Source organism: Pleurodeles waltl, chromosome 5, assembly GCF_031143425.1.
Source record: "Pleurodeles waltl isolate 20211129_DDA chromosome 5, aPleWal1.hap1.20221129, whole genome shotgun sequence".
NCBI classification, from domain to species: Eukaryota; Metazoa; Chordata; class Amphibia; order Caudata; family Salamandridae; genus Pleurodeles; species Pleurodeles waltl.
The window spans coordinates 152,867,747-152,892,228 of record NC_090444.1 but is presented as its reverse complement, the minus strand read 5'-3'; the positions used below and the strand labels follow the sequence as shown (position 1 = coordinate 152,892,228).

At 44.8% G+C, this 24,482-nt stretch overlaps 1 protein-coding gene across 1 annotated transcript in view; it reads right to left on the bottom strand.

The window, feature by feature from the left end:
- The window catches only part of NVL (nuclear VCP like), a 359,132-nt gene that overhangs the window by 61,710 nt on the left and 272,940 nt on the right, over nt 1–24,482 (bottom strand). Inside the window, exon 21 of the mRNA XM_069233825.1 lies at nt 3,371–3,459. Coding sequence (XP_069089926.1) covers nt 3,371–3,459 — 89 coding nt within the window. The remainder of the gene's footprint in view (nt 1–3,370; nt 3,460–24,482) is intronic.

Sequence of the window (24,482 nt, the reverse complement as noted above, 5' to 3'; positions counted from 1 at the left end):
GGTGTGCAGCCAGGAGCAGGTAAGATGAGCTCTGCGCATCTTGTGGGGTTCCTCCACCCAACAGTGGTTCCTAACCATGATAGAGACATTACCGGAAAGGGGAGAGCCTCCCCTTTCCAGGGAAGCCTCTCCCAAAATTATGCTTGCACGTGGATTACAGTCATGCAGCAATCCACAAGCAGGCATTGCCTCGAGGCACTAACAGAATCTTTTTTTTTCAGGGACAGAAGACAACCTCGCCCAGGGGGCATAATTATATTTAAGTATTTTCCTTTTCCTGGAGGAGGGGCGATCAGCTCCCCTAGCACGGAGCAACAGACTCACAACAAAGGAAATAAAAATATGGTACCCATTTTCGTCACCCCCTCTTCCTCTTCTGCCTGGGAACTTTCTGCCACCACTCAGCCAGGAAATCTGATAAAAGGGGAACAAGGGGGGAATGGGAGAGGCCCCCTTTAGTAATGGTGTCCCTCTGCTATGATTTCCTGCTCAAGGATCGCAGCATGGACCATGATCCGGACCAGGCATTCCCAATAGCCACCACTGAAGTTTGTTCTAGGTGGATCGCCCCCCAGTATTGGGACCGATGTCCCAGGGGACATATTTTATTTGTATTCAGTTCACTACAGTATGCAGCATGGGGCAATGGGGGAGTCCACTTCAGCCAGTACCTTAACTGTGTTTGCATTCTTCCCTTTTAGATCGTCACATAAAGTAGTGCTTTTCAGTGCCCCGGCATTGCATGCTTTTTAAGAGCAAACATTTTTTTTTGTGTGTAGCCAATGCTTTTTATAAACTGAAAAGGGCCGGAAAGGTTCCCCAACAATAAAGTTTTGCAAAAAACGATGAATTTGTTTGTGGGGATAGGGGACATTCTTCTTTCAGCTTAATCCCAGTGTATTAACATTCCTACGAGTACCACTGTATGCTACCTAGCACATGGGAGATGGTGTCTCATTGGATGATTGCTACCCAGGCCTTAACTCAATACTAGAGGCAGGCTGTGAGAAAGTTTCTGATACTAAGACGGCATCTGAGAGAGGGAATCATGGATCAGAATTTGGAAGCAATTTTTCCGTTGTGGACTTCCATCCAAAGATGACTCATCTTCCAGTGATTCTGCAGAATATGGCAACAGCAGTTGTGATGTCTCTTTGAAAGTACAATCTAAGTAGCTGAGTGACAGTGTAGCACCAGGTACAGCGAGGAGCACTGGGAGAGTAATCACTTGGCAGCCCACTAATTTCACCCACAAATTCCCTTTACTGGACATTCTTCAAGTAAAGTCAGTACTGCATTTTTTGCCTATTGACCCCTCCTCCAATCATTTGTGGATGATGTGTTCTTTGAGAAAATTGTCTGCCAAACAGATTCTGAGGGAGCATGGAGGAACTCTGGCACCTTACTCTAGGCCACACTGTGGACTCCCACTTCATTTAGGGAACTGGGAAAGTTTCTGGCCCTTACACTCCTCAGAAGAATAGTGCACAAACCAACAGTACAATTGTACTCGTCTAATCGTATGGTTTGGGCAACACCCAGCTTTGCATCTTTCATGCCCAGACATTTTTTTATGCTGCAGCATTTATAGCATTTCAATGATAATTCTGTTGCATTTCCCTACGACCGCCCAGTCCATGACAGGTTGATCAAAATTCAGCCTGTCATAGAATAGTTGTTGCCTTCCAAGTTTCCAGAGATTAATACTCTAATACTCTTTGGAAGACTACAGCGGTCAACGAGTCATTGATCCTGTGCAAAGGATAGCTGCAGTTCAGGCAGTACATGCCAAGCAAAAGAGTTTGTTATGGAGTCAATCTGTACATGTTGTGCAAGAGATTCACTGGTTATGTATGCAACCTGAATTCAGTATAAGTCCCAGGATATCCTTCCACGTTAGGGACTGGAGAAAACATTGTATGAGATCTAGCACAACCACTCCTTCGGTAATAAACTTTTAATGGGCAACTTTTATACAGGATTTAAAATGTTAATAGTTTGTACAAGGCTTGCACTGTGGCCTGCGATACCTTCAAAGTAGCAAAGGATTCTCTCAGGAGCATGTTTGTAAGAATCACAAAAAATGGCAGTGCAAAGGAGTCTCTCAGGAGTTTGTAAGAATCATCAAAAATGCCAGTGCAATGTATTGCAACAAACTGCTTGCTGTGAAATTCTCATGTAGAGGACAAGTATATTCACTCACTACAATTCACAATGAGAGCACTTCTCCGGTCAGAGTTTCGGGGACAGATGGCAGAAATATGGAAACCCAGCTGTATACCTGATTACAAAAAGTACATGGTCAGAGCAGACAAAAACTATCAGGTACTTAAACCATATAATACAAGTCGTACAAACTTTCACATGGTTTACAAAGTTGGCTGCCTACTTAGTCCAGTTGGCTATATATAATTCATGTGTTGTCGATCTTCAGACAAACAGAAGAAGACTGATGTCCTTACTTGACTATCAGTTGGAAGTTATTGATACTCATGCTGCCACAGAAGAAGCAGCAACTACTTGATCTGTTGTGCAGGACATGAAAAATTGTGGGTTGCTCTAGGCAAGGAAAGAGGCAAGGGAGTGGTTATTACTCTTCCCCAGTGTCTATCTCAGTCAGGCCTGTGGTTTCCAACTTGCTTCACTTAGTACCACACAGAAGTGAAGTTCTGCAAAACTGACTTAAGTGGAGCAGTCAGATTTAACTGTTAGCATGTGCTTTTAAATGTCTGTGTTTGTATTAGTAAATATTTACCAAACACTTGCATGATATTAATGAGGACTCTAAGTGAGACAGAAACATGAAGAGATAATCAATGCTAAGCCTGGCTTGTTTTCATTAAGATAGGTAGATGGTCAAGGTAGGAGTGACCCACAGATCACCCTATCCACCACTCCTCACATTTGGCACTCCTCTAAACATCGTCCCATGCAAAAATGTTAGGGAAGAAAGAACATGCTACGGATCCAGACCAGTGTCTGGTGTTTAAGACTCATTAAGGCATCATAGCCAACATCTGGATAATTTTAAGGAATTCCAATAAGATATTTTTCCTCCTATTTAATGCATATTTGAAGTCTGCTTCAATTGGGACTTTAAAAAACACGTCTGTGATTTGTAGCAACTTGTATCTTGCACACTTTCAGGATTGCCTATTGAAAATCTGTAGTAACGATAAAAAGGATTCATTATGATGAAGTGAGCGCACACAACATAAAATAAAGTACTATATGGCCTACGGTGATTTACAAAATTTCACACTTTTATTTTTAACAGAGAGCATCAACAAATAACTAAAATGATATCTCTGCCTACATTTAGCACAAATAACTTGCCCTATAAATTTAATCATTGATGCAACTATCTTACCATTATTGTTCTCTGAACTTTGTCGTGCCATTTCTTGCCTCAAGGCAGTAATCGAAGCTTCGCGTACTAGTGCAGAGAGATCAGCACCACTGCAAAAAAATAATAATAATAATAAACAAATATAGAACTTAAGATAAAAACAGAACTTGCTATAATTTAAGACACGCAACTATTGATGAAAACATGCAGGATAAAAATGAGCACGGAGATATTAAAAACTTTTCACACTCAAATGGTTTATTGTTAGCAGTGTTTTACTGTGCTCTTTACAAGTCTATGCATTCACATACATAAAAATTACTAAAAAGAATTCTAATTGCGTGCGACATGTACATTATTAAAAAAAAAAAATCTAATAAGGAGTACATAACATCACAAAAGTTCAATTGTCACTGAAACCTAAAAATGGAAACTGTTTTTTCATAGGCATGCTATATTGAAAGAGAACGTACACCAATTTGATCAATTGCTCTTGAATACGTAAATACACCCTACACTCCAACATCAATTGTTTCTACATGTTTTACATCCCATACACAGCACTTAGCACAACATGTTTTACCTCACGATGAAGCAACAAGTGAAAATATGTTTCTGTGATGTTGCTAAATTGACAATCTAGGTGTACCCTTCGTCATTTCAATAATCTCAGAGGATATTTTGGGACTGTCATATTATGTACTTCTAACCTGTTCTTTAATCTAAAATCCCAACTGTCTCAAATAGAAACACATTTTAAACATATATCAGAATTCTTAACTTAAGAGGTAGCTAGATAACTCAAAATTGTCAAGCAAGAGCAACAGAATCCAAGCAGCTCGAGCATTACTAGGTCACTTTATTTAAGCTGTAATTCAATGTGTATATCATATTTTCGATCCTGTTAAAATGTGATTCCAATGTAGTAGTTTGATTTTACTCTCTCTAATCACCAAGAAAATACTTTAAATTGTAGAGGTTTTTTATACCAGGCATCCTTCCGAACAACATTATTTTTTATCTTCACAGGAATTTTTAAATATATTTGCCTTATTTATGCATTACGTTTTGCTGATCTATCTATGAAATAAAGGTGTCACGTCATGTCAGTATTCCAATGTTTGTACTCCTTTCCAAGTTGTTTTTACATATAAATTGTCATTACAGTCACAATTTACGTGCACTGTGCATTTTCTCTATTGCACACCCAATCTGTCAGTTTTAAGCTTTTTTGTGGTTTTTATTCTGTGGTGTTATTTTAACTTACAGGAAGATTTTGTGCATGCTCATACATTTGTGTGGTATGTTCTTGTTAGAAATGGGGTCTCTAGTTGGCAGAGGTATACACCCTTGTCCAGGTAGGGACCACAATGTTAGTCAGGGTAAGTCACACACAATCCAAATGACCAGAGCCCACCCTCTGGTAGCTTGGCACTGAACAGTCAGGCTTAAGAATGCAATGTGTAAAGTATTTGTGCAATAAACCATGCAATAACACAGTAAGAACACTACAAAAATACACCACAGAGGTTTAGAAAAATATATGATACTTACCTGGTTAAAATAAGGTCAAAACGATAAAAATTCAATAAGCACAAGCTGAAATATCACTTTTGCAAGCTTTAAAAGAGTCTTAAATCTTACAAATCAACAGTTGTCTCTAGGTTACACAAGGTACCTGGTTTGCGTAAAAAATTATATACAAGGAGACCGCAGAGGAGGAGATGCGGGGAAAAATAAGGTGTGTGTCGGATTTTCCGATGCAGCACAGACGATGCATCGTTTCTTTCCATGCTGCAAGAGGCTTTGGGTCGTTTTTCGGTGCACAGTCTTGGTTCCTTACTACGATGCGGGGATCTTTTTGACACCCAGGGACAATGCAGGAAATCCTGGGTGTGCGGGAAGAAGTCACAGGCGTTGCGTTGATCCAGTGTGGCGATGCGTCAAATTTTCTGTCTCACAGTAGGCGCTGTGTTGATTTTGTACTCGGGGAATGAGCTGCGTCATTCCGGTTCATCTGTGCGTCGATCCGGTAGGGCTGTGCGTCATATTTCTGGTTGCAAGACAGGCACTGCGTCGAATCTTCACTCAGGAAGTCAGGCTGTGTCGTTCCGGCTCCGGTGTGCAGCGATTTCTCAGTCGCAAAACTTCTGTGCGTCGTTTCTGGCAGGCTGTGCATTAAGAGATTAAGTCTTTTTGGCCCTGAGACTTCAGAAATCAGGAGGCAAGCACAATCCAATCCCTTGGAGAGCACTTCTCAGCAAAGTCAGAGGGCAGCAGTCCTTCTCAGCAAAGCATTCCAGATGAGTCCGCTTGACAGGTTGCTGGTTCAGGTCCAGAAGTATCTGAGTTGGTGGGGTCAGGGACACAGTTTATGTACCCAAAAATGTCTTTGAAGTGGGGGAGACTTCAAAGAGTGGTTCTGAAGTGCACAAGTTCCCCTTTCAGTACAGGTCTGTCTCTCAGGGTCCCAGTAGGGGGGTTGGCAGTCCATTGTGTGAGGGCAGGCCACTAGCCTTTGAAATGTAAGTGTCAGGCCCTCCACCCTTCCAGCCCAGGAAGACCCATTCAGTAAGTAGATGAGTGCAGGTGTGACTGAGTGTCCTCTGCTTGTGGCTGTCTGGGTGGAATGCACAAGGGAGCTGTCAACCAGCCCAGCTCAGACGTTGATTGGAGACAGGCTGTAAGGGACAGAAGGATTTTAAGTGCAGAGAAATGCTCACTTTCTAAAAGTGGCATTTCTAAAATGGTAAGATAAAATCCAACCTCACCAATAAGCAGGATTTTCTATTACCATTCTGCCCATACGACCTGGTTACCCCTTTCTGATCAGAATCTACCACTCAAACAGTATGTAAGGGTAGTCCTAATGCTATCCTATGAAAGAAGCAGGCCTCACAGTAGTGGAAAACGAATTTGGGAGTTTTCCACTACCAGGACATATAAAACATACATGCACATGTCCTGCCTTTTACCTACATAGCACCCAGCCCTATGGGTTGCCTGGGCCTATCTTAGGGGAGACTTATATGTAGAAAAAGGGGGGATTAAGGCTTGGCAAGTACTTTCAAATGCCAAGTCAAAGTGGCAGTGAAACAGCACACACAGGCCCTGTAAAGGCAGGTGTGAGACATGGTTAAGGGTGGCACAATCAGTGCTACAGGCCCAATAGTGGCATTCAATTTATAGGCCCTCGGGCACATGCAGTGCTCTTTACTAGGGACTTACATGTAAATCACATATGCCAATTGGAAATTAACCAATGTTTTCCATGTTTAAAGAAGAAAGTATATGCACTTTAGCACTGGTTAGCAGTGGTAAAGAGTCCTAAAACCAGCAAAAACAGTGTCAGAAAAGTGGAGGCAGTCAGGCAAAAAGTTGGGGGATGACCACCCTAAGGCTGTCAGGTCTAACATGTGTACCCCCCCCCCCAGCTGAAAGTGGGGCCCAACCCCTTGGGAGCTCTCATCACTAAGGCGGAAGAATCTGGAGAGACCATCAGCAGTGGTGTGGTCAGTCCCCGGGCGATGCTCCACCGTAAAGTCCATCCCCTGTAGGGAAATGGACCACCTCAAAAGTTTAGGATTTTCACCCCTCATCTGCATGAACTGTATGCGGCATTGTTGTTTAGGAAAGCAGCGCAGAACGCATCCTTCCCAGCTAGGACCCTGTTAACCAACCATTGGAAGGTAGTGGGGGAACTTTTCAACCCAAAGGGCATTACTCTGAACTGGTAATGTCCCCCAGGAGTGGGAAAAGCGGATCTCTCTTTGGCCCCCTCAGTCAAGGCGATCTGCCAGTACCTTGATGTGAGATCAAAAGTACTGAGGAATTTGGCAGCGCCTAGCCTGTCTACGAGCTCATTAGCTCGGGGATGGGGTGAGCATCTGTCTTTGTGAGAAAATTGAGACCCCGGTAGTCCTCGCAGAACCTAAGTACTAGCTTAGCACCGGGTGCGGCAGTCTAGGGTACCAGCACCACAGGGCTGGACCAGGGACTGCTAGAATTTATTTCTCCATCACCGCAAGAGCCAGCATTTTGGCAACTTCCTCCTTGATGCTGTCCTTGACCCTGTCTAACAACCTGTAAACTTTGTTCTTTACTGTGGGACTGTCTCCAGTGTCAAGATCATTGACACCCAAGTGTGTTAGTCCAGGGTGAGAGAAAACAGGAAGGAGTACTGCTCCAGTAACTGGTAGGAGTTCTCTCGCTGTTCAGGGAGTTAGAGAGATTGACACCCTCCACTGACACATCACCTTTTTTGGCAGAGAGGAGTTTGGGGAGAGGTTCACTCTCCTCCTCGATGCACTCATCTGTCACCAGCAGCATGTTGACCTCAGTCCTCTCAAAATGAGGCTTCAATCGGTTCACATGGAGCACCCTTACGGGGTTCCTTGGGGACTGGAGGTCCCCCCGTTATGCTCCTTGATCTCAAATGGGCTAAGTAAGTGGCCTCCCCATTATGCTCCTTGATCTCAAATGGGCCAGTCCAGCGGTCCTGGAGAGCTCTAGGCTCTACTGGCTCCATTACCCAAACCTTGTCTCCAGGCTGAAACGCCACCAGGGTGGCCTTCTGGTCGTACCAGCATTTCATCACCTCTTGACTGGCCTCGAGGTTGCTCCTGGCCTTTTTCCAGAAGCATTGCATCTGGTTGCGAAGGGCCAGCATGTTAGCTGACCACATCCTGAGGGGGTGCCTCGGGAGCTTTCTCCCACCCCTCTTTCACAATGCTTAAGGGTCCCCTGACAGGATACCCATAGAGAAGCTCAAAGGGACTGAACCCTACCCCCTTCTGGGGTACCTCTCTGTAAGCAAAGAGAAGGCATGGCAAGAGGACGTCCCACTTATGCCCCATGGCCTCAGGGAGGCCTGTGATCATGCCTTTCAAGGTATTGTTGAATCTCGCCACAAGACCATTGGATTGAGGATGATAGGACTAGGTCACCCCACACGCATCCCACATGGACTTCATGTATGCAGACATGAAGTTTGTGCCTCTGCCAGATACAATCTCCTTGGGGAATCCCACACGGGTGAATATCTGCATCAGAGTTCTGGTCACCACCGGTGCAGTCACCGTCCTCAGAGGGATTGCCTCTGGGTAGCAGGTGGCATGGTCCACCAAAACCAAGATAAACCTGTTGCCTAGGGCAGTTTTGGGGTCCAATGGACCGATAATGTTGATGCCCACCCTTTCAAAGGGGGTGCCAATGACAGGGAGTGGGATCAGGGCTGGGCTTGAGGCTTTTCCCAGTCTTCCCACTGGTCTGGCAGGTAGGACAGAACCTACAGAATGTATCTGAGGTTGTCTGCATTCGGGGCCAATAAAAGTGGGTGACAAGCCTGGCAAAGATCGTGTCTTGCCCTAAATGTCCTGCCAGGGGAATGTCGTGAGCCAGGCCCAGTAGGAAGACCCGGTACCACTGGGGGACAAACAGCATATGTGCTGCCCCAGCCTCCAGTACCTTAGGCTCACTGTAAAGGAGATCAATCTCCCAATAAAGCTGGCATAAGGGCTCAGGTTGGATGTGTGCTGACCCCATGGGTGTTTCTGTGACACAATATGGCTAGAAAACATCGAAAAACAGGTTTTTTAGCTCCACGTGCGATATTCGTGAACGCGCCGCAATGCTCAGCTCAGCCCCCGTGTGTAACATCGCACTGAATTTGCAAATATTGCAAAAAAGAAAAAGAGATTCACACACTCACAGAGACTCTTGCACCCACTCAGAGACCCACACAGACACTACCTCACCCACTCAAACACACACCCACTCACAGACACACTCATGCACTCACCCACTCAGAGATGTATGCACCCACTCACAGACTCACTAAGAAAATCACCCTACTCACAGGCCCACTCAGAGACTCATGCCATGCACCCACTCACACACACAGTCATGCACCCACTCACAGACCCACTCTGTCTCCTGCAAATTGCTTTTATTTTTGCCCCTGGGTGGACCATGTCCCAGGGAATTCACAAAATATAGAAGGGGGCGCAGGGGCAATGTGATTTAATTTAGGATATCGGAGTACGTTTTCGCTCTTATGTCTTTCTTTGAAACTATGCAATGGAGGTTTCAATATCAAGTCTTTTCACTATGTTAGCGATGATGTAATATGTTTTAAAAGGAAGTGGGGCACTGTATGGTGTATTGGCTTTGACAAAGACCTTCCCCGGTGAAAACGCGTTAATCGCTTCAAACCGATATCCAAGAGTGCGAGTGTCTTTATGTGTTTAAATTGCGTGACAGTTTCTCTTTATGAGTGGGTCCTGCTCCCACTGCTCTGCACAGACCCCGGCAGGTGGATGAAGTTGGGTATTGCAGGATGGCAGCTGATGGAAATTACATATCCGGCTTCCGCTGCCTTGGAACGTGAGTAGCAGATGGACGTGGTGGCCTGGGGCCGAGGGGCTGACAAGCTGCTGATGGCGGCGACGCTCGGTGAGTCTTTTGTAAGGTCCTCCTGACAGGCATGTACTAGCAGGGGTTCCACACAGCAGAACTGTCTTGACGCTTGCGGCGTGGGATATCTAAAGTGTTGCAGATGATTTTGGAATCAGTTGTCTTTCCCTAATGTGAAGCGGTTCGTAAAAGGCTTTGGGCCTGATTACAACTTTGGAGGAGGTGTTAATCCGTCCCAAAAGTGACGGTAAAGTGACGGATATACCACCAGCCGTATTCCGAGTCCATTATATCCTATGGAACTCGTAATACGGCTGGTGGTATATCCGTCACATTTGGGACGGATTAACACTTCCTCCAAAGTTGTAATCAGGCCCTTGATGTGGTACGGATCTTGTTCAAGCCCGGGCAGACATGTCCTGTTAATTATGGTGGATTACAGAATTTGGCTCACTTTGAAAAACTATGCAGAAAGGGAATAAACCGTATCTGGTAAGTTATCTCTTTGAACAATTATATTGAAGTGGGGAGAGAGCCACGTGGCTTATGTATATTAATCACTCCTACGTACCAAAATCCGCATCCTAAATTACTAGAGGTATGGTCCTTGCTAATGGCAAATAGATGCAAATGAATGTGGGAACTTTTGTCACAGTATGTGGCAACTGAATTTATCTAGTGGGAAGTGAAATAAAAATGTATTAAGACAACAGGAACTGGCTACTTCAGAATCTTGCGATGAAGGCTTTTCTGACAGTGAAGACTTACAGGCTTCTTCAAACACTTCAAACACTGTTCCATTTACAACATTGAAGAATGAAAATGTCACTTACCCAGTGTACATCTGTTCGTGGCATCAGTCGCAGTAGATTCGCATGTTTTGCAATAGCTCGCCATCTGGTGTTGGGCCGGAGTGTTACAAGTTGTTTTTCTTCGAAGAAGTCTTTCGAGTCACGGGACCGAGTGACTCCTCCTTTTGTCTCCATTGCGCATGGGCGTCGACTCCATCTTCGATTGTTTTTCCCCGCAGAGGGTGAGGTAGGAGTTGAATTGTAGTAATAGTGCCCATGCAATGGAGTGACTAAGTATGTACCTATTTAAGGTTGAGATGATACATATACAAATAGTTGAAGGTAACTTCCAAACTGCTACAGGCTCCCGGGGAGGCGGGTGGGCACATGCGAATCTACTGCGACTGATGCCACGAATAGATGTACACTGGGTAAGTGACATTTTCAGTTCGATGGCATCTGTCGCTGTAGATACGCATGTTTTGCATAGACTAATAAGCAGTTATTTTCCCAAAAGCGGTGGATCAGCCTGTAGGAGTGGAAGTAGTTTGAAATAATGTTCTTAATATGGCTTGACCTACTGTGGCTTGTTGTGCAGATAACACGTCTATACAGTAGTGCTTGGTGAATGTGTGAGGCGTAGACCATGTGGCTGCCTTACATATTTCTTGCATTGGGATGTTTCCTAGAAAGGCCATGGTAGCACCTTTCTTTCTGGTTGAGTGTGCCCTTGGTGTAATGGGCAGCTGTCGTTTAGCTTTAAGGTAGCAGATTTGGATGCATTTAACTATCCATCTGGCTATACCTTGCTTTGATATTGGGTTTCCTGCATGAGGTTTTTGAAATGCAATAAATAGTTGTTTAGTCTTTCTGATGTTCTTTGTTCTGTCAATGTAATACATCAATGCTCTTTTGACATCTAATGTATGTAGTGCCCTTTCAGCTACGGTATCTGGCTGTGGAAAGAACACTGGAAGTTCCACTGTTTGATTTAGATGGAACGGTGAAATAACCTTTGGCAAAAATTTAGGATTGGTCCTTAGGACGACCTTATTCTTGTGTAGTTGTATAAAAGGTTCCTGTATTGTAAACGCCTGAATCTCGCTTACTCTTCTTAGGGAAGTAATGGCGATGAGAAATGCCACCTTCCAGGTTAGGAACTGTATTTCGCAGGAGTGCATGGGTTCAAAAGGTGGACCCATAAGTCTAGTTAGGACAACATTTAGGTTCCATGAAGGAACAGGTGGAGTTCTTGGTGGTATAATTCTCCTAAGGCCCTCCATGAATGCTTTAATGACTGGTATCTTATATAGGGAAGTTGAATAGGTAGTCTGCAGGTATGCAGATATTGCTGCAAGGTGTATTTTAATGGAAGAGAAAGCCAGGTTAGATTTTTGTAAGTGAAGCAAGTAACCCACTACATGTTCTGGAGTTGTGTGTAATGGTTGTATTTGATTAATATGGCAGTAGCAGACAAACCTCTTCCATTTACTTGCATAGCAGTGCCTGGTGGATGGCCTTCTGGCTTGCTTTATGACTTCCATACATTCTTGGGTAAGTTGTAAGTGCCCGAATTCTAGGATTTCAGGAGCCAGATTGCTAGATTCAGCGATGCTGGATCTGGGTGTCTGATCTTTTGGTTGTGTTGTGTCAACAGATCTGGCCTGTTGGGCAATTTGATGCAGGGTACTACTGATAGGTCTAGCAGCGTTGTGTACCAGGGTTGCCTTGCCCAAGTTGGTGCTATTAATATGAGTTTGAGTTTGTTTTGACTGAGTTTGTTTACCAGGTAAGGAAGGAGAGGGAGAGGAGGAAAAGCGTAAGCAAATATCCCTGACCAGTTCATCCATAGTGCATTGCCTTGGGACTGTTTGTGTGGGTATCTGGATGCGAAGTTTTGGCATTTTGCGTTCTCCTTTGTCGCAAACAAGTCTATCTGAGGTGCTCCCCAGAGTTTGAAATAAGTGTTCAGAATTTGGGGGTGAATTTCCCATTCGTGGACCTGTTGGTGATCTCGAGAGAGATTGTCTGCGAGTTGATTTTGGATCCCTGGTATAAATTGTGCTATTAGGCGAATTTGGTTGTGAATTGCCCAACGCCAAATCTTTTGTGCTAGCAGGCTTAACTGCGTAGAGTGCGTCCCCCCCTTGCTTGTTTAGATAATACATTGTTGTCATGTTGTCTGTTTTGACGAGAATGTATTTGTGAACTATTATTGGTTGGAAAGCTTTTAGTGCTTGAAAAACTGCTAGAAGTTCTAGGTGATTTATATGCAGTTTTGTTTGATGTACGTTCCATTGTCCTTGTATGCTGTGTTGATCGAGGTGTGCTCCCCACCCTGTCATGGAAGCATCTGTTGTTATTACGTATTGTGGCACTGGGTCTTGGAAAGGCCGCCCTTTGTTTAAATTTATGTTGTTCCACCACAGAAGCGAGAGGTAAGTTTGGCGGTCTATTAACACCAGATCTAGAAGATGACCCTGTGCTTGAGACCACTGTGATGCTAGGCACTGTTGTAAGGGCCTCATGTGCAGTCTTGCGTTTGGGACAATGGCTATGCATGAAGACATCATGCCTAGGAGTTGTAATGCCAAGGAGTTGCTTGTATCCCTTGTGTTGGATACATGCGTTGTATGATGGTGTTGAAATTTTGAATTCTTTGGGGACTTGGAGTGGCTACTACTTTTGATGTGTCTATTATGGCTCCTAGGTATTGTTGTACCTTGCGCGGCAGAATGTTGGATTTTGTGAAGTTGACGGTGAACCCTAGTTTGAAGAGGGTTTGTATGATATGATTTGTGTGATTTGAGCACTCTATTAACGAATGGGCCTTGATTAGCCAGTCGTCTAGATATGGGAACACATGTATTTGCTGCCTTCTTATGTGTGCAGCGACTACCGCTAGACATTTGGTAAAGACTCTTGGTGCGGTTGTTAATCCGAAAGGCAGTACCTTGAATTGGTAATGTATTCCTTTGAATACAAACCTTAGGTATTTCCTGTGCGATGGGTGTATTGGTATATGGAAATAAGCATCCTTGAGGTCTAAAGTTGCCATGTAGTCGTGTAGTTTTAGCGATGGTAATACTTCTTGTAGTGTGACCATGTGAAAGTGGTCTGATTTGATGAAAGTGTTCACTACTCTGAGGTCTAGGATTGGTCTCAGCGTTTTGTCTTTCTTTGGTATCAGAAAGTACAGTGAGTAAACTCCTGTGTTTATTTGTGTGTTTGGCACTAATTCGATTGCATTCTTTTGCAATAGTGCCTGCACGTCTATCTCCAGGAGATTGGAATGATGTTTTGTCAAATTTTGTGCTTTTGGTGGTATGTTTGGAGGGAAATGTAGAAATTCTATGCAATAACCATGTTGGATAATTGCTAGAACCCAAGTGTCTGTAGTGATTTCCTCCCATGCTTTGTAATAATGACTTATTCTTCCCCCCACTGGTGTTGTGTGGAGGGGGTGAGTGACATGTGAGTCACTGTTTAGTAGTAGGGGTTTTGGGGCTCTGAAATCTTCCTCTATTCCTAGGGAATTGCCCTCCTCTATATTGTCCCCAAAAACCTCCTCTATACTGTCCCTGGTAACTGGACGGTGTTGCTTGTGAGGTGCTGGCTTGTGTGCTCTGACCCCGAAACCCCCTCTAAAGGGTGTTTTACGTAATGTGCTGTAATTCCCTCTGCTCTGCGGGGAGTAGAGTGCGCCCATGGCTTTGGCAGTGTCCGTGTCTTTTTTGAGTTTCTCAATCGCTGTGTCCACTTCTGGACCGAACAGTTCTTTTTCGTTAAAAGGCATATTGAGAACTGCTTGCTGAATCTCTGGTTTAAATCCAGACGTTCGGAGCCATGCGTGCCTTCTGATAGTTACAGATGTATTAATTGTCCGTGCAGCTGTATCTGCAGCGTCCATGGAGGAGCGGATCTGGTTGTTGGAAATGGTCTGTCCCTCCTCAACCACTTGTTTTGCCCTATTTTGTAGGTCCTTGGGCAGATGTTCAATGAGATGTTGCATCTCATCCCAATGGGCCCTGTCATAGCGCGCAAGTAGTGCCTGGGAGTTCGCGATGCGCCACTGGTTTGCAGCTTGTGCTGCGACTCTCTTACCAGCTGCATCGAACTTGCGGCTTTCTTTATCTGGGGGTGGTGCATCTCCAGATGTGTGGGAGTTGGCCCTTTTCCTAGCTGCTCCTACAACGACAGAGTCTGGTGGCAGCTGTGTAGTGATGAAAACCGGGTCTGTAGGAGGCGCCTTATACTTTTTTTCCACCCTTGGTGTGATTGCCCTACTTTTGACCGGCTCCTTAAATATTTCTTTTGCGTGCCGGAGCATACCAGGGAGCATAGGCAGGCTTTGGTATGAGCTGTGGGTGGAGGAGAGTGTGTTGAATAAAAAATCATCCTCGACCTGTTCTGAGTGGAGGCTTACATTGTGAAATTGTGCTGCTCTAGCCACCACTTGAGAATACGCGGTGCTGTCCTCTGGTGGAGATGGCTTTGTAGGGTATGCCTCCGGACTGTTATCTGACACTGGGGCGTCGTATAGGTCCCATGCGTCTTGATCTTGGTCACCCTGGCTCATGGTGGTGTGAGCTGGGGAGTGTGATGGAGTTTGTGCTGGTGAGACGTTAATCACGGGCGGAGGAGAGGGTGGTGGGGTAACTCTTTTCACCACTTTCGGTTGTGGTGTCTGTTCAGTTTGGAACTCCAACCTTCTCTTTCTTCTAATAGGGGGAAGGGTGCTTATTTTTCCTGTCCCCTGCTGTATGAAAATACGCTTTTGCGTATGGTCCACATCAGTTGATTGTAGCTCTTCCTCAAACCTATGCTTTTGCATTTGGGAGGTTAGCGAGTGCTCTTCTGTATAAGAGCCTGAAGCTGGGTCGGTTGCAGTTTGTTTCGGGCCCGAAACTTTGTCTGCGTCCTTTTTCGGCTCCGAGGTGACTTTTTTCTTTTTCGGGGCCGAAACCTGTCGGTGCCGATCTTCTTTGGGGCCGCTGTCTCGGCGTCGAGCCGTGTCTACACCGGCATCTCGGTGTCGATGCTTGTCTCCAGCACTTTCTCGGTCCCGAGAAGGCTGCGTGCCGGTGTCTCGACCGGAGTCGGACGATCTCGGCACTGTTTGGGCCTTTTTCGGTGCCGACGGTCGGTCACCGAATTTATGGGTGGAGCCATGGCCTGGTGGCAGTGGCGTCCCCTGGGCCTTGTAAATCTTCCTCTGAGTGGTTTTCGACGTCTTACTCACGGTTTGTGTATCGTCGAATCCTTCGGAGTCTGAGTCTTGGATCGAGAAGGTACCTTCCTCTTCTTGTTCCTCGAACTCTCGGTGGGCTGTCGGCGCGGACGCCATCTGAAGTCTTCTGGCTCGACGGTCTCGGAGTGTTTTTCGGGACCGGAACGCACGACAGGCCTCGCAGGTGTCTTCACTGTGCTCAGGTGACAGGCACAGGTTGCAGACCAAGTGTTGGTCTGTATAGGGGTATTTATTGTGGCATTTGGGGCAGAAACGGAACGGGGTCCGTTCCATCGGCGTTCTTCAGCACGCGGTCGGGCCGACCAGGCCCCGACGGGGGATCGAAAAACTACCCCGAAGGGCACCGGAGCTCTTCGATCCTTTGACGCGGTGTTGAATCTAACTACGCCGATCCCGAACGCAACAATACCGACGAAAATCTTCCGAAATTAGCTATCTTTCCGTTCCGAAACTCGGAGCGACAGGAACACGTCCGAACCCGATGGCGGAAAAAAAACAATCGAAGATGGAGTCGACGCCCATGCGCAATGGAGACAAAAGGAGGAGTCACTCGGTCCCGTGACTCGAAAGACTTCTTCGAAGAAAAACAACTTGTAACACTCCGGCCCAACACCAGATGGCGAGCTATTGCAAAACATGCGTATCTACAGCATCAGATGCCATCGAACATACCTTTTTTACAACAAACCAGGGCCCCACAGAAAACCACCAAGAGGAAGAGGAGGTGGCAATGAAGGAGGGGGAAAACAAAGAGGGGAGGTACCAGCAAAAAGTAGACGGTCTGTTGCATGGGAGAAACACATGACAGAACAAGAAAACAAGATGATGGGTGAGAACAGTTTAATTGTCAATTTTTCTTCCCATGAACTTAGTGCTGATGAACTATCTCTCTTGGAGTTGGGACTTTCATTTTGTTCCTCTGTGAACTTTGATTATCCTAAGACTAGAATTGATTTTTTCTGTTTATTATGAAATTGAAGCTTTTTAAAGTTTTCACACAGCAAAAGGAGAAACATAAGTAGAGAAGTGACATTACCACTGTTGTTGTACAGGGCTCCGTTTTTGACAATTTGTGTACTGGAGACTTAGAGGGCATGGCAACATTAAGAGATTTTTTATGTGGTGGCAAAACTTGGAAATCTGAAAGAGATCTGTTATGTGATTTGGGTTTGGAGATTGACAGACCCCAGTGGTACCAATTTTAAAATTAAGTCAAGATATAACCCTTTTACCCCACATGATAGCTTAGACACCTTTCATGAGGTTATGATTATTGAGTTAATGAAAATCTATCGCACTAGTCATTACACCTTTGCCAAGAATTTAACATCAAGCAAGAGAACAGCATTGGACACACTTAGTAAGAATCATTCATTTGTCATTAAGCCCACGGACAAAGGGGGTAATGTTGTTCTGTGGGACATTAATAAATACAACAGGGAGGCGAAGAGGCATTTGGGGATGTGTACAAGAGTAGTATTATACAATATCATACATTGCTGGCCAACTTGTATGATCAGGGCCTATTGGACAGAGAAGAACTAGATTTTTTACTGACTAAAAAAGATCAATAGCACCCTGTTTGTACATGTTGCCTAAGGTCCACAAGCACAGTACAGATCCAACGGGTAGGCCTATCATTTTGGCCAATAATAGTCTGCTGGAAAATACTTCAATTTTTCTTGATTTCCATTTATGCCCATATGTCATGAACCTTCCTACATAACGCAGGGCTAGTATAGATTTTGTCAACAAAATAAAAAATACCCCCTGGCAATCCAGTAACATCCTGGTTACTATTGACATTGTGTCCTTGTACACTCGTGTCGATCATGATTTGGGGATACAGGCCTATCAGCACTTTTTAGGGGTAAACCGTTGTATTTGTATGACCATTCTATGATGCTCCTTGATATGCTGAGATTCTGCTTAGAACACAACTTTTTTCTGTTTTGGGATTGATGGTTCAGGCAACTTACTGGGACTGCTATGGGGAGCTGTTTTGCTCCCAGTTATGCCAGTATATTTATGGGCTGGTGGGAGGACCAGTACATCTGGACTTCCAGTAATGATTCAATGGGGGTCATCAGGAGGCAAAAGGTTGGGAACCACTGCTATAGAGAAACCACCACTTTCCATCCATTAGTTTAAACTTTTTTCAAGCTATGAGGCATATATACACCTCACTGTATATCATTTGTTGGCAAGTCTATTTTGAACGAGGACTGGTGGCAAAATTGAAGGTGGACTTTATCCTATCCTCCAAGATGATTTTGACCTGAACGTGTCTTGGAATTATACAAAACATCTCCTGAATTCCTTTTCTGTGGTTACACAATGTGATTTAATTTAGGGTATTGCAGTACGTTTTCGCTTGTATGAATTTCTTTCTAACTATGCGCTCAATATCAAGTATTTTCATTACGCTAGTGATGACTTAAAATGTTTTAAAAGGAAGCGGGGCACCATATAGTGTATTGCTTTAAGAAAGACCTTCCCGGTTGAAACGTATGAGTCTTGACAATAAATAACTCCAAACCGATATCCTGGAGTGAGAGCGTCTTTCTGTGTTTAAATAGCGTGACACAGTTTCTTTTAGTATAATGAGCGGATCCTGCTCCCACTGTTCTGCACCGACCCCGACAGGTGGATGAAGTTGGGATTTGCAGGACGACAGGTATATATATATATATATATATATATATATATATATATATATATATGTACACACACACATACAAACATTATGTGTGGACCTATAGCATGAAAATAGCTAAATGTTAGGATACATGTTTTGTACTAATTGATTCTCTGACTTACAATTTTATACATTAATCAGAATAAAATGGCATACCATATGCCAAAACTGATATGTATCATGACCAGAGAAGTTCAATAACCCAAATGGACAAACATTTCTTCATCAGCATTCAAGCCTTTAGGGATCATACGGTCATGTTCAAGAATGAATTTAGACTCTAACTGTGTTAAGTTTCCGTATACGGTTGCTTCCTCAAATAGAGACAGGTATCCTACCCAGGACAAAATAATCTTATATCCTATCCAGGGCAAAAATAATCTTAAAAGATCCCTATTGCTTTGATGAATAGCCTCAAAATGGCGTGCCACAGGATATTATTTGTCCCTATTTTGTATGGCCCCCATGTGTTCCAACACTAGTTTTTTCACTGGAAACGAAGTGCTGCCAACACAGATTTTTTAACAAGGGCAAACCAGAGCATATATATAGAAGTCAGAGTGAAATGTTAGGTGTTTTTCAATGATACCCTTTTACATTGTGGTTGAATTTTCAAGCTTTGTAACAACCTCACTTGTAGAAACCCCACATGGTCATGTCAGATCTCCTAGCCTTGCTGGTAATCTAATTTCTGCATAATCTATTCCTGAGGAAGCCGCCTGTTCTAAAGGTGATACTCAGATGGTCATCCAATAAATCTGTCAATGCATTTTCTATGTCCAAGACATCCCAGTGTTTGTTGAGTATGTGTGTTGAGTATGTGTGTTATGATCTCTGGCCCTGTCGTTGAAAGTAGTGAGAAATCTGGTCTTATTAGGGGTCTCACATTTCAGAACTGGCTTCAGAGTAAGAAGGGTCTCTCTGCTAGCCTTTTGGGCTCTAGCTAAGGTATCTTTGAGCACTCCTTCCATGTAGCCCGTTCATGAAAACGTGATATTACAGTGCATTCTTCATTAAAAGTGGAATCAGTACTGCAGTTCCTGCACACCCGCAAGAACTCCCCATATGGGATACTGTTTATCAGGTTCTTAGGGTGACTGCTCTGCGAATGCGAAACAGTGGTGGTTTGAATACCAGAGCCTATATCTGAGACGTCACTCATTTCTTTCACTTATTGAACCAGCTCTTTCCCGAGTTTCCTAATTTTTGCAGTGAGGACAAATTATGTGTTGCTCTGACAGTCCTTGTAAGATCAGTGTATTTTCGGCTAAAAGTCAGTACTTTCCCCTCCTGATAATCTCCTTGGTCTTGAGCAAATTTCCTTTGTGTTTTCTGGATTATCTCTCATGTTTATTAACTCTGCATTATTTCTTCCATCTTTTTGTCAAACTTTTCTCTGCCATCATTGTGTTCTAAAATTCTTGCTTTAAACGCTCAATTTCCTTTAGCAAAATTTTCATGTTCCTGCCACGCAAACATGATCAGAATTGTCATCATGCGCTTAGAGCAGTCCGTTAAGTTGCTGGCCCATACTTTTACCATTTCCGTTGTCTGGTTGCTCATAAGAGTGGGCAATTAGGATCCGTAGGCCTCTAAGAACCCGTTCTTGTTCTAGGTACTTTTCCAATATTGTTGCTTCCCACTATTTGGTGATTTCTTTTTGAAGCAGTTTTTTTTAGCCTGAGATATTTCTGGGCCATGGAAACAGGTGTGGTATTGCTCTCCTTTTCATTGGATTGTATGTATCCTAGAGCAAAGAGATTGTTTGCTTTTTTTTTATGCTATCCACATCACTAGCCATCTTGCTGTCGGTTTATTCAATGTCAGTCAGGTACCCTTTACCTCAAATGTCTGCAAAGTCCCAAACTCAACCTTATATAGTCTATAAGGGAGATGAGAAGCGTTTGCGGGTGTCACACTCTGCTACAGGGAAGCAAGTCATTAACAATCCATAGGCAATAATTTTTGTGTTCTGCTGATCTCACCAGCTGATTCCCTCAGAGAAAAAGATTGTTTTGTATGTTAACGGAATACTGCTGGGAGTGGCCGGGACACATACTTACCGTTTCTGCCACCGCAGCGAGCCCCGGGACCTCCAATTTGAGGTACCGATGCGTAGAAGAAAAGAGGTTAGCGCCACCCACAAGATGTGCTACCGCGTCTCCAGGATGACTCCTTCAGTTTTCTGTTGATTGCAACACAGAATGTGCGAAGGCAGATCACCAAAAGTAAAGATAATGCAGATTCCTGCAGGTCGACCGGCTCAGTTTTAGATGCAAGTTCCATAAAAAATCCTCTTTGGACTCTGTTAACACTGGTGCACGCCCGGGTGATGTACACTGTACATTCAAACCACAATTCTCACTCCCATTGTAATGAAAACAAGCACTCCATGCAGACAACGTAGTCAGTTACCATATGCAGTATTTCATCCAATGTTTATTGCAGTGCCATTTCGCAACAAGAGGAAACCGAACACGTTTCAGCGGGTAATCGCCTTGATCATGGGTGAGTTAATTTTCTTACAGACACCACATTTAAAAAGTACTTAAGTGCATTGACATAGAAAATGGACAACATAGAGAAACAAATAACAAAAAAACAGACAGGGGCTCGCAACCCCGCACTGCACAGTTTTCTCATCAATAATTTTACTGCAAATATTATCAATGATGTCACAGAAGATGTTATGAGTGATGTAATATGTGGGGTAATTAGCAGTGTATGGCGAGGGTGAGAGTTATAGTTACCTTATGGCATAACCTATAGTTACTTGAGATAACCATAACTATAACTGCTAAATTTCTATGTTTTGTTCGACTAAAATGTGAACCTAACTATAACGTGTATAATATATATATATATATATGGTGCTTCCCATGTTAATTCCCATTGACTATTTAGACACACCTGCAGCCTCAACCACTGGGCGGAATTGCACCAAATTTGGCAGAAAAGTAGCTTTTGGTCCGCAGATGACCCTTTTTCTTAATTGTGTAAATCCGTTCAGTAGTTTAAGAGAAATTAAAGGAAATCAAAATTTGCAAATATAGGGTCACAATGACTTCACGGATTCTCCCGATCTTGTGGAGAGATTTTACTGGCTGTCAACACTTCAACCAGGAAGTGTTGGCAGCCATTTTGAGACTTAGCTTCAGCTGAGTCCCAAAAAAAAAAAAAAAGGGGCCAGGGTAGTGATAATCTGAGCCCCTAGCTTTGGTGCAGGGGTACCCCTGGTACCCTGCCAGGACACAAAGGCACATTTTCTTTCAAATTCACTGCAAAAATTGTGAATATTCGCAATTTAAAAAAAAAAGAAGCAAGCGTGGTCTCCCACCCTTGCTTTTAATTTTGCCCCTGAGTGAGCCTGGTCCCAGGGTAATACAATTTTCATTATATTAAGAAGAAGGGTGCACAGGGCCACACTCATAGGTCTAACTTAAGCCCTGGGGACCACCACCTCCGTGAGGCAAACTAGTAAATAAATATAAGGGGGGTCCAGTGGACCCCCCTGGCACTGGGGGCCGCCACCTCCCTGGGGCTAAGAATATAAAGTATGCAGGGGCCGTACAGCCCCGTCCTCCGGGGACCATCATCTCCAAGGGCAACATGTTAAAGAAATAAAAGGGCGGTGTGAGTCATAGTTACCTTAGGGCACAACTTATAGTTACTTGAAATAACTATTACTGCTGAATTTCTATGGTTTTGTATGTTTGAAATGTGAGCTTAACTATAACGCCCCTGTAAATTTTGTTTTTTTAAGTGAATATATATATATTTATATACATATACATGTATTATCTTGTGGAGGTCGCCACTAGGTAGTTATAGCTAGGTCTGCTGTTCCATAGGAAAATAGTTTTTGTGTTTCTAACAACTTTACCATTGTTTGACGAATCTCCAAAAGACTTTCCAAAAAGATGCTACTTTTGACTAGTTTGTGTTTTGAAGGTTTCAGGGTGATCAGTCAAGTGGGTCCGAGAAACACAAAGGGGAGGGTCCCAAAAAGTAAAACCCTCAAGCATTTCTCATAGACATCTTTAAGACGAGCTACAGGAAAAACTGATGAACGGAACTACGCTACATTCGGTAGCAAGCTAGATCTTGATTCACAGATCATGCTTTTTGTGATTTGGTGCACATCTAAGTCAGTAATCTTTGAGAAGCTGACAAAACATTGTATATCTAGACTGTTGGTTCTGTGAGAGTCTTGAGAGACTCAGGGAGCTTTAGTTCCCTTGGGCCATCTTGCTCCTGCAACAGTCAGACTCCCGCAAAAGGGAACGCTCTGATTGGCTGCCAGAAACATGAAAAAAATGTTGCTGGAAGCCAATACAGGACTCGGGGACTTAGTCCCCTGTCCTGAAGTTAGAAAAAAAATATATATAAGGGGGCAGGGGAGGGATACCCTGAAACTCAAGCCCCATGAGGGGGACCCAGATGGGCCTCCCAAGGCCAAAAAAAAAAAAGTTAGCAAAAAATCTAGCAGCCCTGAAGGACTCCAGCAGGATAAAAAATAAAAATAAAAAAAATAACAAAGTGACAGCTGGCCGCATTTCTTAGGCTTATGCCCTGGGGAGCCCACCCCCACAGCTGTATTCATAAGTGGACCTGGGCTGTGTGGCCCCCTCCTTGTGCCTCCAGAGACCTTGTGGGGACCAACCCCATGGCTAAAATGAATTTATATGGGGAATGGGGCAGCGCAGCCCACCTTCCTGAACCTCAAAAGTCTAGGGGAGCCCACCCACCCCTCGGGCCCACAATCTAACAAAATAGGAAGGGAGCCGCGTGGCACCCCTGCCCGAGCCTTTAAAGGCCCTAGGGAGCCCTTTCCTAGGGCCGATTACTTTAAGGGAGGTGGGCCCGTGCCCCCCCCCCCCCCCCACCCTGAGTCATTAATGGCACCGGGGATTCCATCCACTGGGGCAGGCTCAGTAGCTATGTCCCCGGGAGCCCACCCTTGGGACATAACTGTTTCCCTGCCTGCAGCAGCATGGGCAGTGAATCCTGTGTTTGCTCTCGCTGGCTGGAGCATTTTTTTACTTTCCACCAAGCAGGAGCAAACACTAAGTCCACTCTCAGAGGGCGGAAGGTTTAAAAATGCTCCCACCCGCTGGGAGTGGACTTTTGATCGGTTTCCTTGCCCGCACTGATGCAGCAGGGAAAGGGAACAAAATATTGCTCCAGCCCGCGGGAAGCATCATCTGTAGCTGCTCCCTGCAGACGGGAGCAATGCCAGCTCCCACTGCAAGTGGGAAGCTGGCTGGGCCCGCGGAGTTCCTGGGGCTCCCCAGCATGAGCCTGGTGGGTGCCCTGGGTGGGCACAAGGGCACCCACCTTTTACAAATGCTGGCCACAGGGATGGGGTCGTTGGGCTGATAGCAGCTCTGGAAGGGGGAATCCCCTTCCCCATTTTAAGAAATCTCAGCCTGGGGGTGGGCTCACCGGGGGCATTCAGAGGCTCGGGGGCATACAGCCCCCCCTCTCTATTTTTTAAAATTTCACTCATGGGGTGAGGTTCCAGAGGCCTTATGAGGCTGGGGAAGGGGGGGTCACTCCGTCTCCCATTACCTTGTAACAGAGGCCTCAGTGGATGGGGTCCCCAGGGCCTAAACAGGCTTGGGAAGGGGAGCTGTGCGCCCCACTCCCCTTTATTGAAACCAGTGGATCTGGGGAATGGGGTCTCCGGGGCCTAACAAGGCTCATGGAGGAGGGTCACACTGCCCCCTCCGCTTTAGTTTTAGTAATGGCCCTGGGGAATGGGGTCCTAGGGCCTAATGAGGTTCAGGTAGGGGGAGGCCATGGGGCCTCATGTCTTTTAAAATATATGTGGCCCTGGGGGATGGGTTCCCCACGCCCCTAATAGGTTTAGGGGGAGGGAGAAGGGGGCATGTGGCCCCCATCCCCTTTAAAAAAAAAAAAAAAAAAAAGGCTCTGGGAGTCCACAGGGCCATAATAGGTTCAGAGAGGGAGGCCACG